The sequence below is a fragment of the Passer domesticus genome, chromosome 6 (assembly GCF_036417665.1).
Source record: "Passer domesticus isolate bPasDom1 chromosome 6, bPasDom1.hap1, whole genome shotgun sequence".
NCBI classification, from domain to species: domain Eukaryota; kingdom Metazoa; phylum Chordata; class Aves; order Passeriformes; family Passeridae; genus Passer; species Passer domesticus.
The window spans coordinates 5301642-5321331 of NC_087479.1; the positions used below are offsets into that span (position 1 = coordinate 5301642).

Sequence of the window (19690 nt, forward strand, 5' to 3'; positions counted from 1 at the left end):
TATACAACTCACAAGCAAGACAACTTAATTGCATCAATCACATCCTCTGACAGGGTCATTAAATGTTAACAGAGGGCTCACAAATTACAACTTTTTAACACAATCCTCATTTGAAACGATGTTCATGTCATCAAAACTATGTGGAATTCTTGTTATGCAGACAGAAACATCTCCACTCAATATTAATAAGCGTTCATATTGGATGGTTTTGTTTTTTAAAAAGACATGAGGATGTGTTGGACTGGCTCTGAGCCTTTCAAACACACACACACCTGCTAACCTCTACCTATAAAAATAATTTAATGCACAGAACATTCCTTAAATGGTTTTCCCAAATGTACAGCTCAGGAGGGTTTATGCATATAAAATACTCTCACAGATAGTTTAAATGACATTTTTGATACATCCCAACTACATTTAAGATCAATTCTACACCAAATGAAAGCGTATCAAATGCTATAATGACTTAACAAACACAGTTGTGCAATCCCATCTGGAAACAAGTGGTCCAGGTGAAGAAGTTGAATCAAACTATTCAATATTTATGCCCTTTGCATAAATAAGTTGCTTCTTAAGCTTGGTATTTGATTACCTATTTTTTGTTGAACAATTTCCTACAATTTATAAGGTCAGCTAGTAAAAATGTACACTTAACATCTGCAAAAAAATACACAGAAACAAAAGATTATGATCTAGTATTCATACGTCAAAATAAATTAAATATAGATGTGGGCAGACATATGTGCATGTTGGTGGAATACTGCTTGACCACTGCACTTGAGCAATTTGCTTGGACAAACACTAGAGGAGGGAAATTGTGTTAAACAAGCATTGATTGATGCAAGAACTCCAATTTACAGAGGCAGGAACTGGATGAGACCAGGCTGCCAATCACCTAAGCATGGGGCTGTGGTTAGGATTCCTATAGCAAATTTCAGCTCTTTCTAAATGCAAAGCTGAACTTCATTCCCATCTCCAACTGTAGTTTCAGCTAAGGAAGAAGCATGGGTGCTGGCAGAGCTGACAGGTCACTGAGGATTACAACAGCTCATGTGCTTTGTAATAAACAGTTCAACACTGCAACCTGAGTGCTCACATCCAGGAGATCTGAGGTTGGACCTGGACAAAGCTGCTGGGAGCATTATCCCACCCACAGGACCTTAGTGAAGAAGTTTTCACAGTGCTTTTTTAAAACAGAATAACCCTTGGAGCAGCACAGGGTTGAACTCCAGGTTCTACCTACCAGGAGTCTTCTTAAGCTCTTTGTTTCAAAGTGTATCTTTGCTGGAAGAAAATTCACTTTGCATAAACAGAGCTGACATAAAATTAAAATTAAAAGTAGTAAGAGATGTTAGATGCTAAATTTGGGGCTGGACAGATTGGAATACATGCAGCAGATACAGCAGCAGCTCAACATCACTGTGTATGGAGAGTGAGGTTCAAGTGTGAGCTTGAAGGAGAAGCACCCAATGAAAAGCTGATACCTACCACAGCTGGAAGAGATACATTAGCAGATTAAAAACAACATATATACATAAAATGTAACAGTTTAGAAAAAAAGAGAAAACTGACAAAAAACCTTACTAAAACTGTGAGGGCCCAGGGGGCAGAAAGACAGAAAGCAAGATTAGAGCCACAATTAATTTTCAAACTCATTATAAAATCCCGAAGTTGCAAGTGATAAAACAGGAAATCAACTAAAGTACTTTTTGAGAAACTGATTTCCCACTTAAAATTCACCCACAACATTCAGGAATAATACAAGCATCACACAGCCTTGAGACAATTTCACCACATTTCAATCCAGAGCAAGTTTTGAGCTCAAAACATCTGAAAATAGCAATTTGGAAAAACAGCTGTAAGGCACTCCAAGATACACTGTTAGGATTGACAGGAGCATGGAACAACTCAAACAAGATATTTCAGTGCTGAAGCTGCAGTGTTTGCCTTCGATTTCTTGTGACAGTTCCAATGGAAATGTGAGGGACACACTCCTTACAAACAGCTTTACAGCTCAACTGCAAAAAATAACTTCTTTACTGGGAGCCAAGTTTAGGAATTATAAACCAAGTCTGGAAACCTGGCATTTTTCCCAAGACAAGTCCAATTACTAGAGCAAGACAACAAAATATTTCCATATAAATGCCTGCCATTTTTTGTACTGTGATTTTGAATTATGTGAAGTGATAACATGACAGCAGTGGAAATGTTTCTTCTCCTCTCCCTCCCAGCACCTTCCTGCTTCCCCTTTTAAAATATTACAGGAAGGAGATTCCTGTAGGTGGAGTTCTGCCACTGACTTTAAGGTCAGCAGGATGGGAAATCGCCATGAGGAAAGAATCACGCTCTGTGTGTGTGTGCTGCAAAAACCTGCACTTGCCAAATACATTTCATATTCCAACAACTCATGTAAACGACTATTTAAATTCACGTGTGAGATCAGAGAAGTGTCAGCACCCATCTCTTTCAGCAGTGCTGGACCCCTTTTTTCTCCAAGACAAACACAGAAGGCACCAAGCATTTTTCCTTACCCACTCTCGGCTCCACTCAGAAGCCCCGCAACAGCCCCAGGAAGTTCAGACTTCACAATTAACAGATAAGATGACATGGCTGCAAACAGAAGCAGGACAGATTTAGCAGAGGAGCAGCAGCATCTCAGCCAGCAGGGCTGGACCAGCAGGGCTACGCCTGGAAGAGCTCAGCTCTGCGTGAGACACCGCGGCACCAGAACCAGAATTTATTTTCTCATATACTTCCTTTAAAAATAGCTGCAAGTACTGCACTGATGTCAGCTAATGCCTCCAAAGAGACTCTTACAATGTGAGACTTGAAACAAGGAAAACATAATCCAAAGGACTAAAAGGCAAAATAATATAATATATAGGCTTGCACTTCTACCTGGGAATATAGACCTACAGGCTAGAGACAGACTGTAAGGCTGCAGCTCTCCTCCTTCCACTTTGTGAGACATTATTCATGATGAAAGTAACTAATATTTGTTTCTTTCAATACAATAAGGTTTTTTAAAGACTCAGTTTTCATAGTTGTTCAATTGCTGTTGTACTAAATAAATACAAGACAGAAATTCAAACACAAGTATAGGACTTGAAAGGGATTTTTTATATGCTGCAAGGTTTGGTCCTTAGAGCTAAGAGGATTATCAGTGACAGATCCCTGCTTCTCATGACAAATCCATCCAACAATAATATCAAGTGCAGAACTGTACAGGAACTGTGAAGCAGAAGAGAAATTATTAGCTACTCTTACAGGATTATTGACTTGAAATTAAGTGTTTTTAATTCTATTCAACAAAAAGCAATCCAAAAGCTCCTTCACAGCACCACTTTTCTCCTTCACTAAATACTGTGATCAAAGGAAGGAATGAGAGGGTTTTTAAATCCCAATTTATACTAGTCTGATTCCTTCACACACCCTTCATGTTGCTTTTTTATGTAACCAGCAGAGAATTACTCAAAAAATCAAGCTTTACAAACAGCTTCAACGAGCATCAAAGCCTAGGTAAAACTAATTTCCATCCTGCAGCAGCAAGTAATTTTAGTATTGTGTCAGTAAAAGCTTAGTTACATTCAATTCCTGACAAAAATTCATCTGTTGTACTCAAATTTTACTGTTTTGTATTTATTAATTCTTTAGAATTTTATCACAGTGTATTTATTCATGCTTTAAAATTACAACATTACATTTTTAAAAGGCAAACCAGCAAACTTTCACAAGCTGATATTTGAATAAGTTTGTGTGGGATTTTTTATTTAAGGAACTTTTTGAATCTTAAAAGAAAAGATATGTGGACTCAGACACTGCTGTATTACAGAAGTTACTGTTAAATTCTGAAGAAAGGGTAAGGTGATCCCAATAAAGAAAGAGAATTCTATTAACACAAAGTGACATCTACCTACCACAAGGTTAAATTAAAACCATTTGGTAAGTCACTAAATAATAAAATTCACTTAATAATTAAAAGCTCTGTTTTTTTCCCAATATTTATGTATATTTAGTGCCACGTAGCTGTTGATTGTGTGTGCTGAGGTATTTATCTGCTGTCCTGATTTATTCTCCTACAACAGAATTTAGGTTCAACCAGAGAGAATTACAGCATGCATATTTCTAAGTCACTAGAATTTCTAAGTAAATTAACCCAGTTTTTCATGCTAAGTTGCAGGCACCTGCATATTTCATTCTAATTAAAAAAAAAAAACCTAAGTGGGGGAAGAGGGAAAGGAAAATTCCTCTAAATTGCAATTCAACCTTATTTAACCATTAGCCTTCTCTCCTGTATGATACAATACTTTATACACAAGCAAGTCAGAATTTTCATATATTTATGTCCTTCAGAAAGATTTCAAAACTAGTTCTTTTAAAGTCTCCACTGCAGAAACCTTCAAATTAATTTGCAGATCAGATTTCCTCCAATATGCAATCTGTCACTCTGCCCTTGCATTCCTATTAGCCCCTGGCTAATCACTTAATCACTTATCCTTTGTTGCTCACTCTTTGTTTTTGAGAGGAGTCCTATTTCACTGAATTCCACTCCCAAGGAGGGAGCCAGTCCTGCACCAAGGAAATTGTGCATGCTGAACATTTGCGTGCATCTTTCCTCCTTTCTCTAGGCATATGGGAAACAATTTCACATAGTAGGATTTTTTATATTCTCTTCTTTGTACTACAAGATGAATAATGGATATGAAATAATTTTATTTATATCCCGATGTTGGAACCCTAAGTAAAAAATTATTTAATTTAAGCATCAGGATGTTAGTTTTTGCTTAAACAAGACCTGAATCTTGTGCATGAATCTGAGCAGGATGCCCATACTCAGTACAGTTTAAAAAGCCAAATTCTGCTTTTAGTTCATTTAAAACACAGTTTTAATTCTCCTCAGGAGAAATAACTCCTTGCAGCTTTACATGGCATGAAGGCATAAACCACTGTGTAACTCTGCAACACACTACAGAGTGAGCAAAGAACATGGCTGGTTTGTTTGTTTTTTTAAGATGAAAGCAAAACAAGAAAAACTAAAACAATGTGACACTTTTTCTACTTGGGAAACTGAGAGCATAGAATGCGACAGACAAAAGTCATGTATCCTTTGCCCCAAATAACAATCTGCACCTCACTTCCCTGACTCAGCCTGTGTTGTAGAAATGAAACCTCAGTTCCCCTTGGCAGCCTTGATGCGCCACGGAAGGAAGAGATTCCACAGCCCCAGACTGAGCTGTGACACAAAAGAACACAACAAGAAGCACAACATCCCTGTGCTCTGCTTCACCCTGAAATGCTGACATGAACACCCATTCCAGCACTGAGGGACACAGCTCTGCTGCACAACAAACCCTGTGCAATGGCCTGCTCTGAGGCTGCAGCAGCAGGGGGATGCCACAAGGGCTGAACTAGAACTAAGGGAGCAACCTTCACATGGTCACTCCCTAAATTTCAGGTTCTGAATTTGCATGTATTATGTTAGGTGGAGGTAATTTTCAGTATGCACCAAGAGCTGCTTGATGGAGAACAGTTCTGAACTTCTCAATAGGCCTTGACACACCAGAACTCAGCAGAAATCATAATTATGTCATTAGTTTATTATTCTGTACACTTACACTGTGTTGAAAGCAGCAAGAAATATTGCTCTTAAAATACCTATCACTTTGCCATGATCTGAAAACTTGGTATTAGCTTTGACAGAAAAAACCAAAAAGTTTATTAAAATATAAAATAGAGTAATTGCTTTACACTTCCATTACCAGAGCCTGCAGTGCCAGCATGAGCTGTGACCCTATAAATACACACAGCATGCATACATTATTCAGAATGTCTGTGCTGTGCTACCAATATTGCTTAACACTGACCATATGTACCCCTATCTGAAAAAACAGTTGCTAGAGAAAAGGTTGTTTTTTAAATAGTCCTCAAAATACCTCTTCTGAGGCAGCCCAAACTTAAAATATGGGGGTGGCTGTTTGGTTAAAAGAAAAAAAGTGCAACTTTTTCTTACCATCCTACCCAAAAAGAGAACAAGCGGTAAAGTCCACAGCAAGGATGTCAGAGAATGTACAATAAACTTAAAAATAAACATAGAATTTATGGTGATAAATCCCTTTAAATCATTTCATTGAAGGACTGACTCCTCTGGTTAGCTTCCCCTCATCTGCCCCTGTAGATGATGGTACTGGAGCCCTGCAAGGATGGCTTGCATTTTTAAGCACTGTGCGAAGGTGGAAACAAGCTCCCCTCCAAACTTCCCCAGGAGAAGAGAGGGAGTTACTGGTTTTAATATGTCCTCTTAGTGGAAGCTTTAAAAAAGAATGTTGGGATAATTTATTTGGTTTTAAATACAGATGTAGAATGGAGTGTGTGACAGAAGATGTAATCCTTGTTCACAAGGAGAAACTGCAAGAACTGAAATAGGTTAATTTCTTTGCTTGTCCTTCTATTATGCAGACTCATCCTGATGAATTTCTGTTCCCCTGCTTCCTTTTCCTTCTATCTTTAGCTTTTACCTGAACTAGTCTGGAATTTACCTATGGTAAGCTTAAAAAACAAACAAAAAATTATTATCGTTGTACACAGAACACACAGGCAGCAGACTTATTTTGGTAAAACTTCATTAGTCATAATTGTACATTTATGCTAAAAAAATATAAAAGTTTCCTACATAGCTATCACATATTCCATTCTGTAGTACAGCTGCAGGTTGGTATTTCTGTAATTTACTTTTTTTTCTATTATTTAAAGAACAATAAAGAATAATATCAAACCTTCCATTCACTGCAATAGGAAAACACAGGAGCATGGGTCATCAATTGTTAAATTAGTACAGGAGCTGACAAACCTGCCCTTAATTAAGGCAGCTCTGCACTGGAAATCCTCACTTTGAATCAGTCAGGATAATTAGGCTTTCAGGTCAAAAGTAAACCATGCCGTGAAAACAAACATTCGAGTTTGTTTGAAAACAGAATTAGATTTCCCATACTTAAAGGAAGCTCAGTAATTTCTTAAGGTATTAACGATGCAGGTCTCAGCATGAAAAAAGCTGTCTTTTATTTTATTCCTCCATGATTTGCACCATTCATTCATTTTCAAACTTTCTGGAATATTGTTCTCACTGATTACACAAAGGTTATTCCCATCCACCCCCTCAGTCTGAAAAAATATTTGCTTTATTTAAAATTTTGCAAACGTGTTTAGAACTAAACTGCAGAATGGATCAACTTGATGGCGGGGGGGGAGGAAAAAAAAACCCAAAAGAAAATAATTTGCAATTAAAAAATGCCCAGTTAGCTTGATAAAAATAGGTTTATTAGTCTCTGCACAGCACCTCTAAGCAGGCACACACAGAAAGCGCACACACACATATATATAAATATATATATAAATATATATATATGTACATGGTGGGGAGTTAAATTAAATATTTCACTGTTTACCTCAGAAAAACAAAGGGGAGGGGGTGCGAGAAGCTCCCGAGGCGCCGGGCTGCCCGCAGCTCTCCCGGGAAGGCAGCCCAGGCCAGCAGAGGGTGGTGCTGCCTTTTTCAGAGATCTGCTCTGCACAGCGGCTACGCCTCCCCACTGATTCCGGGAAGCTTGAAAAACACCAAGCACGCGATTGGAAATACTTATTTGGGGTGTCTTACACTCACAGCGGGGTCTCTGTGTATTGTCTGTCACCTTTGCTGTATTAACAGGCCATAAAATGGACGGAGCAGCATCACCCATTGGAAGGAATCCTGTGGCTCCCAGTCACTGCCTGCAGCATTCAGGCAGTGCTGAGGATAAAAACTGCTCCAGGGACACAGAATGAGCTTTTTTCCTCATCACTGCTTCTTACAAAAAAGAAAAGTGTACCTTTGAGGACACCTTATCTCCAGAATATGGAAACAAAAAGCAAAAAAGCACCAGTTATAGAAATTACATTGAATTACACCATATTTATATAAGAAAACAAGTAATTCTTTGTAGAAGTAAGATAGCTGTCTGGAAAGTTTAGTTCCAAAGAATGACTGCAATGGCAACCTGGGGACAAGCCAAGGCAGGTTATCTGAAGAAAATGAAAAAAACATTTATTGCAAAAATCCTCACGGAGACCACCTAAGCTACGTGGTGGTACCACAGGTTGTACTGCAGCATGAATCCCACTGTTAATAAATTTTAAATGATTAAACTCTTGTTCTCAGCAGTCTGGACTGGTGTTTGTGTGCATCACAGCCTCCAGGCCCAGCCCTATCTCAGCAGCATCCCCTTCAGGGATGGCAGCCCCAGGCTGGGAAGCACGCTGCAGAGCTCCACATGCTTCCTGCTAGCCTCAGTGCTGGCACTGGGGAGTGCTGGCAAGGGGCTGAGAGCTGCTCTTGTGCAATACTTTATTGTGTTTGTCTCCATTTTTCCACCAGCCTTGCTAAAAATCAGCCCTTCTCTAACTTTACTACACATGCTTTGGGAGTCCTAAAGATTTTCTCTTGGATATGTGGCTGTGGACTGTCCTCCTTTTGAGTCACAGAAAGGACAATTCCAGAAGGAGAAATTGCTGCTCTCCTTCCTCCCCTGCTTCAGAAAGCACCTAGGAATCTCCCAAAACTTCCTTGGTGGGGAGAGGGAAGGGCTGTGTGACTCCCAGCCCCAGCTCTGGCCCACTGTGCCTCATCCATCACTTCCTAGAAGCACAACACTATTAAACAATAGCAGGGAACCCATCCAACCCCAGCTGCTCCTGGCAGGGATGCCACGAAGAGCCAGCAGAGCCATGGAACTCGGCATTTCCAGCAGCAGCCTCCCTCTCTCCTTGTCTGCCTCAAGCCTGCAGTTCCTCAAGGGCTCTCCCCCTTCTTTCAGGGCACCTGACACCATCTGGGACCCCTCAAGATCCTCTTCTTCACAGCAGGTGAGAAATGGACACAGGGAAGATCACTCCAGAGGAAGATGTGTGTGACAGGAAAGGGTGGGCAGGAGCAGATGGACAAACCTGAGCAGATGGACAAACCTGAGCAGCCTGGGAAGGGCAGTTTGACAGTTCCCTTTTCCATGTGCTCTCTGCACCCACACACCAAGCAGCCCTGTCATTTCATGTGACTGTTTACATTAAAGGGCTGCTGGATTGGGTCAAAAAAAAATGAGAAAATGCAATGTAAAAATTAGCAGCACTGGCCATCCCATTCTATCTTTTGTTTTCCCTCATTAACAAATACCTATTTTACAAGAACACACTCATTATCAAGAAAGCAAGGCAAATGTTCTCCAAGTATAGTCACTCTAAACTCATATTCTATAGTTAGGGTATTAAAATTATTCTAATTTACATGTGGATATTGAAAACTCAACTCAGTATCCTGGTGCATCTTTAGTTAATCTTGGTACTTTAATAGATTTTGGTATTTGATTTCTGTTAGGTGGATTAATTAAATGCCTTCCAAGGGACAATTAAAATTCTGCAGGAGAAGTTGAATACTTGTGTCAGAGATGCATGTTAAAATTCCAAACTATGTACTTGAAAACTTGAACCTTAATTTGACCAATCAGTGCTTTCCTGCAGCTGTACAAAAATGTTTATTTTTTCCCTTGGGCCTCCTGGTAATAGAAAAAATCAATTCCCCTATCTACACAAATCCTTGAGTGTATGCAATTAGAATGTAAAATTCCAATTTGCACATTAGGCTTTCTTTTAAAAAAAAACAAAGATGACAAATTGGAAAGCATAACTATTACAATTATCACTAAAATGCTCTCTCCACCACAAATTAATGTAAATCACTTCTGCACTTAGGCTATTTTTAGAAGGGATCAGAGCAAACTTTAAAAAAAGCCCAGACTAGATGCAGATAGTGACAATAACCCTGGTAAAGTTGCTTAATCACAAGCCATCTCTCATTATCTCATGCTCCCTAATCACTTCTGAAATAAGATACCGTATGATGCAACGCACCCAGGTCTGATGATGGAAGAGGTAACACAAAACAATTTTATTTTTAGCCTTCCTCTGAAATCAAAGATGTTGACAGAGCCTGGATGTCTGCCCAACAGGCACCGTGCTCCTGGTACCTTCAGCCAGACAGAAAAACAGAAAGAGGGGAACACAGCAAAGCAGGAGAGCCCAGGTTTTACACTTAATCCCAGCATGGATCCCACTCTGGACAAACTACACTCCACACTTCTCCCATGTAAAACCTGCAGAAGGACCAGAAAAGACAACAAAAATTCTTTTCTTTCCATGCAGTTTTTTAAGAGCCAAAGCTGTGTGAGAAGTGAAGAGAACTTTCCATATCTTATTTTTTTAGGAGCCTGTCAGCCTGCAGCACAGTCACCTTCAGAGCTGGTCCTGCCACGGGGAACTTGGACTGCAGCATCCAGCATGGACTGGTTTGGGGCTCTAGAGTTACTGAATTTTATTAAAAATGGCACAGAGGAAGTTATGAACTGTGATGAGGAAGAAATGAGAGTCGTATTTCCTTTGACAACATGATCCCAGAATCTCCAGAACCTGCTCTGTGTGTCCCTCCTTCTCTTGCACTGTTTATTTAGAGGTCCACTCAAATAGGAAAGGAAATTAAAAGATTTGTTCATTGCTGCAGAACATCCTCTAAAACCTGTATGAATAAATAGTCCTTAGTCTTGGAATTGCTATGGTCACTCCTGCCTAAAATTAATGCTTGGATTTTTATAGCCATTTCACTTGGGCAGTTTTTATTATATTGGAATTTTTAGTATAAGAAAATATTCCGAGTTTATCATGAAAGCACAGTTCCTTTGTCTAGTTCTAGGTGCCTAGACAGTGACAAAAACCAGCAATCACTGAATTATCTGGACTTGACAGGTAATCTTAAAGGACAGAACAGCACTGGAATGCTGTTTCCTTCTGTTGATGTATGTGAACATGGGTATCCCATGGTGGTAGGGAACAGAGGAGGGAACTTTCAGATAATTCCCTCATTTAAAAGAAAGCATCCAAAACATTTAAAACAAAAGAAAAATTAAAATTGTTCCAGGAGACTTCAAACTGTTCTACTTTCAGACAAATAATTTCTAAATACTTAGTGACTGTCAAGTATGTGAGCATACCTCAGTAAAAGTCCAAGTACAAAAGCAGGGAGTGTTATTTTATTATGCCATGTACCAAGGAAGACAAAATAACTAACAGTGGAGGAGGACAGCCCACATGATGTAAGTCAGGAAGATAAACTCCCCCAAAAAAAACAAGTTATTGAGCTAAAAAAAGAAAGCAACCATTAATGCAAAACATATGAAACATCATAGCTAAGTAAACATTCACTTGCTGCACAAATCACTAAAATGCACAAGCAGGTTCCAACAGCAAAACCCAAAACACATGATCTGATCAAATGCAGCTACCAGCTACAAATGTACAGAGCAGCAGAGAGGAGATGCTGCTTCCAGAGCTCCTTTCAAGGAGCAGTGCAGCCCTAAAGGATGTGCTCCACATCCTGGGATGCAGCAACAGGCAGAGAATCCAGCCCCCAAAATCCCCCCATCCATCCCACAGCTACAGCCCTTCTGCTCAGCACCATCACAAGAGCCTTCTCCTTTTCTGTCCTTTTAATTAGTTTCTTAAAAACACTTTAATTATTGCCTTTGGTGCTCGTGGAGCTTTGAAGCCTGTCACAGATTTAATATTGAGCATATGAAGTCTCTTACCTCCAATATTCTGGATAATTATTGTAGTTGCAACAAGGACCTATAAAAAAATTGATTTCTTTAGAAAGGGTAAGAAGGATAACTAAAATCATATGTCTAAAGCAGGCATAGACCACATGTGTGTTATCTTAAACACACCAGATGGAGCAGTGATAACAAGTCCTGAAAGGAAGGGAATCTTCTCCTTAGTGAGCAGTTTAACACATGGAAACCAGCACAATCTAAAATGAACATTGAAACAAAAATTCTTCCTGAAAATATCACATTTTTATTCTGAGACAAAGCAAGAGTACTTATACAGTGAAACCTGCTGTGCATAAGAGGTTTTTAAATCACTGAAAACATAAGTATATTCTAACATATGAGGTGAATACAAATTAAAATTATCATTTATCTCAGAAGACAGCAGAGATTTGTTCAAGCTCAAGTGTACTTCCTCACTCCTGAATATTTTTGACTGTCAGCAATGTCATTGTTTTTTGAAACTTGTAAAGAAGATAAGACTTTTCCTTAGCACTTGTGATTATTCACACTGGACTGATATGGAAGCAAAAATGATTACAGGCTATTTAAAAACTTGTCTGAATAAAAAAAAAAATTCAACTAAAAAAAAAAACCCTCAAAGTGGCTATAAAGTTTTTCCAATGTTTTCTTTTGAGTTTAGCTCTAGAACACCATGATCATGAACTTCAGTTTTCCTTCTGCACACTGCTCTTCTTGACTTAGGACATTTCCTAAATGAGCACTGCCATTAAGTCAACTTGGAAAAAATTAAGCTACAGTGATGAGAAGAAATACAAATTTGGATTTTTGAAAAAAATAATTCCAGATTTTAAATTAATTCAAAGTCAGTTCAAAAGTCACCAAGGAAAGGAAGAAAAAAAATTATATCTTGGAATTTGCCATAGATGGAAACAAATAGTTCACACCTTTGGAAAAGGAGAATCAGCAATCTTCCAACAGCAGAATATTTCCATTCTTACAAATCCCAGAAAATACACTTGAAAGGAAATCAGCAGGTTGAGTAATTGCTCTGCTTCAAGAGTAGTTAACCAGTAGTTTACTCAAACTAAGCTGCCAGTCCAAGCCAGGTCCTCCACTGGCCTGGCAGTACCATCCCCTATGTGTGAGGCAGAACTGAGTAACGATGCAGAGAAAAAAAGCAAAAAAAAAAAAAGTAATCTGTGCCTGACTGAAGTGAGAACAGGGATAGATGAGAATTTAAAATGGTTGTGGTGAAGTAGAGAAAGCCTAAAAATCAACAAGATCAGTTAAAAGCAAGGCATTCAGAAGCAGACCTCAAATACATGACCCAAACAGTTACTGGACTGCAAAGAGAAAACTGTGAGAAGCAGCAAAGCCTGTCTTGCAGGCAAGTTTTAAGAAAAGTGTATAAATATCAAAAATGCTTCAGCAACAAAGAAAACTGCTCCAGAAAACATCAGTTCACCAGGAAAGCCTGGTGAACTTTGATTATTTCATCAAAAGAACAGCTTCCCAGCACAGAAATATTCCAGTGCTCTCCATGCACACTGAAAATAAAAGGCCAGATAATTTTCAGCATGGATTACTTAAACTGTAAAATGAAACAGTATATTAAGAAGAATTTAAAAAAAAAAATACACACATTGACTATGATGTGAAGCTGTGGAATCTCCTTCATTTAAACTTTTAATTAACAAATTAGACAAGCATCTGCCAAGAATGGTTTATGTATGTTCAGCCCTGCTTCAGGGCAAAGGCAGAGTAAGTCACACTTTAGTTTCTTCTTAAGCATTACATTTATATGACTTTTTCAAGTAATGGCTCATGGTTAATGTGTACAGAACAGCTCCTGTAAAAATAATTATATCTTATTCCTTGCTATTATCAAGGTTTATTATCTCTTGAGGTTGATCACTTGTTAATTTGATCAATAAATATTGATCCTCAGACTACACTCATCTGCTTATTAATGCTAATGGAAGCCTTACAAGCACCTGATAGCTCAGGTTTAATTCTCACTGACATTTAGATAAAAGAAAGCAGTCTCTAACCTGTTAAGGCAAACTAATTTTAAAACATTTGCACTGTTTCAGTAAAACATTAAAATCACACTCATGTGTGGTAAAAAACCTGTTTTCAGTAAGGTGTAACTGAACACAGAGCACAGAATTCACAACATTAAATGTGCAGTACTCACAGGCAGTAACATCACTATTAGGAAAGAGAGATTCAGAAGACACTACCAAAAAAAATAACAGTTAACATTTTGGTTGCTCTTGTACCAGAAATGGTTATGTTTGATGGTGGTTTTGTTTGGTTGCTTTGGTTTTTTGGGTTTTTTTTAATAATCATGAGATAAAACAAGTAAGAAATATTCATGTGAAGAGCTTATGAAACAAAAGGAAACAAATAACATGCATCCTATGTACTCCCAGCTGTTCCCTTTTGGAAATGACATGAAAAGCCATCCCTGATCTTAGATCCCTATGAAATGCTGAAACACCAACAGCAAATCCATCACTTACTGTCTCTTACACTTTCACAACAGAGGCAGGACTGTACCAAATGTGAGCCTTGAGGCAACCTGCCAGCAATGCCAGTGAGCAGATTTGGACAGACAACTAACAGTGAACACTGACAGGAAAAGAGCACAAAACCTTGCATTTAAGGAGTGTAAATTTAACTGAAGTTGGGTTTCCACAGAGCAGACACACAAACTGAAACCAAGTGAAAAGCCTCAGGCTGCAATGGATTTTTCAGCATACTACACTGTTAGTAATATACTATTAATTTAATTTAGTAATATACTATTAATTTAATTTATGTTTCTTTATTATGCAAAGAACATTTGCATATCAGAAGCATGAGACCAAGAAGAAAAACAGGTAAAAATGAATACTCACCCTTCCAGTTGATCCAAATGCAAAAAGGCCAAGGTCTTCATAAGAAGTGACAGCTGTTGGTAAGGGAAAAAAAGAAAAGAGCTAAAATATCTCTAACTTGAAAAGATTGAAAGCTCTATTTTTGGCCCTTTTTCCCCCTTTTTAAATTAATAAAATTCAGAATTAAAAGAATATTTCATAGCAACTTTTTACTGACAAAACAGCTTTTATATTCACCTGTACTCCTGCTACAAAACACAGCTCTATGCTCAAACATTCAGAAACTCAATTTAGTATTTGCAGTTGCAATATTTAAAATATAATACTAGTCCATTAATGGCAAATTGCCTTCTCACAAAGATTTTCTTTGTGGGTGAAGGATTATGAAATTAGCATTAGCAATCAGATATAAGATATTTCTGTATTTTATTTATTAAAACCGCAGGAGGATTTTTTAAATTAGAGTAACAAGAAGATACATTTTCATCTTTCTACAAATATAAACATTACCATCTTTGCAGCTTTTGAGAACTAGAGGCCCTATCTATTTTCAAGAGAGCTGAAGGTAAACACCTTCTTTGGTTGAAACCTATTATTAAAAAAACCCAAAAGAAAACCCAAAGCAAAACAAAAATCCTGCCCTTACCTGCACCCCACTTACATAATGACATGAAAACAGCCTGTGGTTTCCTGTATAATTTTGCTGGGTTTGAGCTGAAGCTCACTTCTGTTATTGCTGGTAACTCAAAACAATCCCTTCTCAGAGAGAAGGAACTCATATTAAAGCCTCTCATTGTTATCTGTATTTTGTTATTAGAAACTCTAGCAGTAGCAAAAAATTAAAGTTTTCTGAGAAACACCACTGATTTCTTGGGATATAATAAAACACCTGTGAACCCTCAGAGGGTAAAACTCATCTCAGACCCACATCACTCTGTTGTCAGGACATTTGGTTTCTCCTCCCTGGCTCTGTTTGGTACAATTCTCCTGCTGCTGTCACATCTTAATTGTGCAAGCTGAGCTTTCCACACGTGAGTGAAACCCCATTCTCTGAGCAAAGGACAAAAGGATGGCAGCACTGCAGCCTCAGACCTGCCCAGGCTTGGGTGGTTTTATTTCATTGGAGTTCTGCACACAATCTGATCAGTGCCCCAGAGGGGAACAGAACAAAACAAAAACAAACAGAAACCAAACCCAACAGAACTTCGTGAATTTTCTCATATGATTTTCTCAAGGGCAGTGTTCTCCATTCTGCTCTGCTACAGACACCAGCAAACTATCACAATATAAATGAAATTACAAAATTGAATGGGCCACAGTCAGTGCTCAGCATAAACCTGGACTACCTAACAAATATAATTAAACAAAAAGTATGTCTTACTAGATTTTACCCTGTGTTTTCCCTAATTTCCATTTACAAAATAGATGATCCCAAGGGAAAAAAAAAGGCATTTTAGGTAGCCATCTTCATTGACATTAGAAAAAAAAAATCAGTAAAGCAGTAAACATATTTAAGAATAAGTTGTTTTTACCACATGGTAATAAATATACAGCACACATACATGAGGAGTTATGAGCAAAGAGAACAAAATTTTCCACTCCATTCCAAAAGAGCAATATGAAACTTCACAGTATTTTCTGTAGTAACTGTTTCTGTAATCAGTTTAGTCCTGTAAACACTGGGCAGCCCTATTACTTGATCACATTGCTTCTGTAATTTCAAGAATATATGGAACAAAATATTCAGTGAAATTTATATAAAGATAAGTAAGTTCTGCCTGATTAGCTTATTTTATGTTATTAACACTCAATTATCCCTTTAAATGTGAAGGGGCAAGTATAGTACCAGCAATATTTGTGACTAACTCTTAAAATGAAAAGAAAAAAAACATCCACAAAACTTCAAAGTGCATCCCACTTAAATTCCCAATTCCTCTGCTTTACAGAACAATCTTAGCCTTTATCAGCCCAAAACAACACAGGTCACACTGAATTAACACCAGGACAAACACTGACTGAACTAATCTCAACTCAACACTTGGCAGTATTTTTTTTGTTAAGCCTTTTGGTCTACACAAATCAGTTGATTTTGTCAAAGTCCAGAACAACGTAAATGAGTAACTCAAGACACTTCTTTATTTTTGAACTGCAACTAAAATGCCTGTGCTTAATAAATCCTGGCCTCTGTCTGAAACGGAATTAGTGTTAGTGCTTTCTTTTCAGAAGGTGTTTTATAGGTCATCTCTTTCCTAAATAACAGTTTACAAACACTTTCAATGGTTTCTCTTCACCACCTTTTAATTTTTTCTAGCTTGTTTTTAATATAAATATACTAAAATTTCATTCTTATTTTTTACCATGGATTAAGTTTCATATTCTAACACTGTTTACAAATTAAAACAGATTTTTTAAAGAAAAAGTTTAATTAAGTCCTTTGAATCAAACACGTACAGAGATTTTACTCTATCAACGTACAAAGGTTGTATTTCCCACTTTTTAAAGACAGTATTTCAAGAAAAAACTTGGAATGCTATCTAACAATTACTTCAATAGCTGACAGGAATTTTAGGAAATATAATCTCAAATCTTATTTCAAAAAATCAAAACACAAAGGTCATAAATCCAGCAAACTGATCCAGACATAGTTCTGGTGCAAGTCCTGCCTGCCAGCATCAGGTGGTAACTAATTATTAGTTTCAGACTAGAGGAACTCTTCATGCTGACACTTCAGCTGCCTGCATTTCAAAAATGCTTTGCTGAGGTGGACTCTTGCCTTTGGACAAGCACTGAGGAGTTAAACCCTTCTTGTATATCAGGCCTCTGAGTTCAGAGCATCCAAACTCTTCTCACTTCAATAAACTTAAATCCCTCGTTCTCCCCCTCATCATAATTCTTTTGCAAGAATCTCTTTCATTTTTTTTACTAGACAACTTAATGTCCATAAAATACAGAACTTTTCAGCCTGAAGTAAGAGGTTAAAAAGGCCATTAAAATTATCTAAGTCCCCCCTTTTTCTGCTTCTCATGTGCCTCTCTAGCTTTGTTTTTCAAGTCCTGATTCCTTTCTAATAAGCAGCACTCCAAAAGGAGAAAAAAAATTACCACAGACTTAATCCCAAATCTCAAGCAGCCAACAATACCAACCATAAAAGTAACCCTACCTCTGAGGGGTGTTTTTTAAGAATGTATGAAGAAGATCACTCAACAGGTGGGGACAGGAGCAGCAGATCTCAGGAGGATCAGGAAGCAATCATCTGAGAGACCAAAGGCAGCTAAAGAAAACAAAAGAAAGAGCAGAAGCTTTCTCCCACCACCTTTGAAAAGAGAGGAAAACAGATGAGAGGGAAGCAATAAGCAGGGAGATTTCCTGCTGTAACATGATCTTTGTGTAGGAGAAGTCAAGGAAGGACTCAGCTGTCTCAGGAGCAATTAGAAGAAGCAGGAATTACAACAGGAGCAGATTTGACTGCAGGTATGAGACTGGACTGTTTGAACTGTCTAAAAGCAGGGCACTTTCCAAGGGCTGCAACAGGACTTCTCATCCAGCATCAAAAATGCTCTGTAAGCTGCATCTCTAAAGCACCACGAGAATAATGATAATCCAGTATGACTGAAAAACCTGAAAGGTGTCATTTCAAACCATGGACAAAAACTTATGTACTACTCCTAGGAGAAGGAAAGGCTGCTATGTTATTGCCCTTAAGAAAAAGCACACACTGAAATAGTGAGGTTCAGGCAGCATAAAAATAATTTTGCTGCAGAAACACAGGATCTCTCTGGAAAGATAAGAGAGGCATTTGGGAAAAAAAAAGTTAAAAATTAGAAGCCAGTCAATTTGGCATTGGATTTGCATAAAAAGATTCAAACTCCTGTTTTTAAATGGCAGATATTAATTGTTAAAAGATGAAATATTGAAAGGTCAGTCAATCAGACACCACTGTTAACTACAATCTTTATACTGGGTCATGTCTCTGTGATAAAAGTGAGGAAATATTTCAGAGCTCACTGTCAGATAAATCCTTTTCACTTACCAGTCTGAGTGCACATACTGAGCAGAAGAAACACAGAGTAAGAAGCAAGGCTGGCAACAATCAGCAGCAAGATACTAAAAAAACCAAAATATTCACAATTAAGCACTTTTACAGTACAATGCACTTTCGAGCTTTAAGAATGCTACTCTTGCAAGAATTAAGCTACAAGATTTCCTCATTTTATGGCTTTTATCTGCTGACCGTGGCTCACATGGTCTCTGATCTTCCCAATACTTGCCAAGTTGCCCTGATGTGTGGGATTACAGAATGGCCATAGGCATGGGAGTTTGTGTGTGCACACACACACAAACACCCCCCAGTGAAGAGAAACCAATGCTTAGGAAATGGTCAAAGTGACAATTCCCGTGACTTTGGCCCCGTTACCCACAGGTCAGCACTTGCAACAAGCACAAGTGCAAACAAAAGCACGAGTTGATTCCCAGTTTTCAGCCACATATCCACCCTACTCCATTGCTGGAGCTAAAGGAGGTCACAGTTTTGAAAGGAAAATATCAATCTCTCAGGAGTAATGGCCAAGAAATTGCCACCCTGTGGCAATTTAATGCAACATCTGGGTAGGACTTACATTAAGTCAGACCTCAATGACTAAATCAAAAAGGGGAAGATCTTAATCAACAATTCTGAAAGGCACAAGCTATTTATTTCTTCCTCAGATTTGCAAAGGAGTCTTAGTAATGAAGCTTTGTTCAATTTAAACATACAAGGGGAGTTTAAAAATGAGTATATGTAGAAACTGAAAACTTACCTAAACCCCAAGATCCCTGTGTTGGCCATGGCATAGGATAAGCCAAGTATCCCACTGCCCATGATTGCATTCATTAAGTTAAACACTGAGAAAGCAAAGGAAGAACCATGACTTGAAGAACTCTGTGAAAAGAACAGAAAGAAAAAAAAAGTACAGTTAGCGAAAGAGGCCTTTTGATCTTTCCTAAAATGAAATTCAAGGGAGGGCACAACAGCCAACTTCTTTAATCGGGAATCTCACTTCTCATTCTAAGACGACTCAAACCCTTGCGCACACACAAGGAAGGACTCGCGTGAGCATCTCCGGCCGCCCGGAGCGCAGCGGCATTCCCGGCACTGCAGCATTCCCGGCCGGCAGCAGGGCCACG

General features: G+C 38.3%; 1 protein-coding gene across 2 annotated transcripts in view; it reads right to left on the reverse strand.

The window, feature by feature from the left end:
- SLC38A6 (solute carrier family 38 member 6) overlaps positions 1 to 19690 on the reverse strand; it is a 37303-nt gene that overhangs the window by 17296 nt on the left and 317 nt on the right. The window contains exons 1-6 of one of the 2 annotated variants that reach the window (XM_064422958.1): positions 19564 to 19690; positions 19324 to 19445; positions 18558 to 18631; positions 14549 to 14601; positions 11661 to 11700; positions 2532 to 2610 (exon numbers count right to left, since the gene is read on the reverse strand). In XM_064422958.1, coding sequence (XP_064279028.1) covers positions 2532 to 2610; positions 11661 to 11700; positions 14549 to 14601; positions 18558 to 18631; positions 19324 to 19397 — 320 coding nt within the window. In that variant the 5' untranslated portion in view covers positions 19398 to 19445; positions 19564 to 19690. The remainder of the gene's footprint in view (positions 1 to 2531; positions 2611 to 11660; positions 11701 to 14548; positions 14602 to 18557; positions 18632 to 19323; positions 19446 to 19563) is intronic. The other variant, XM_064422957.1, reaches the window with a different exon arrangement.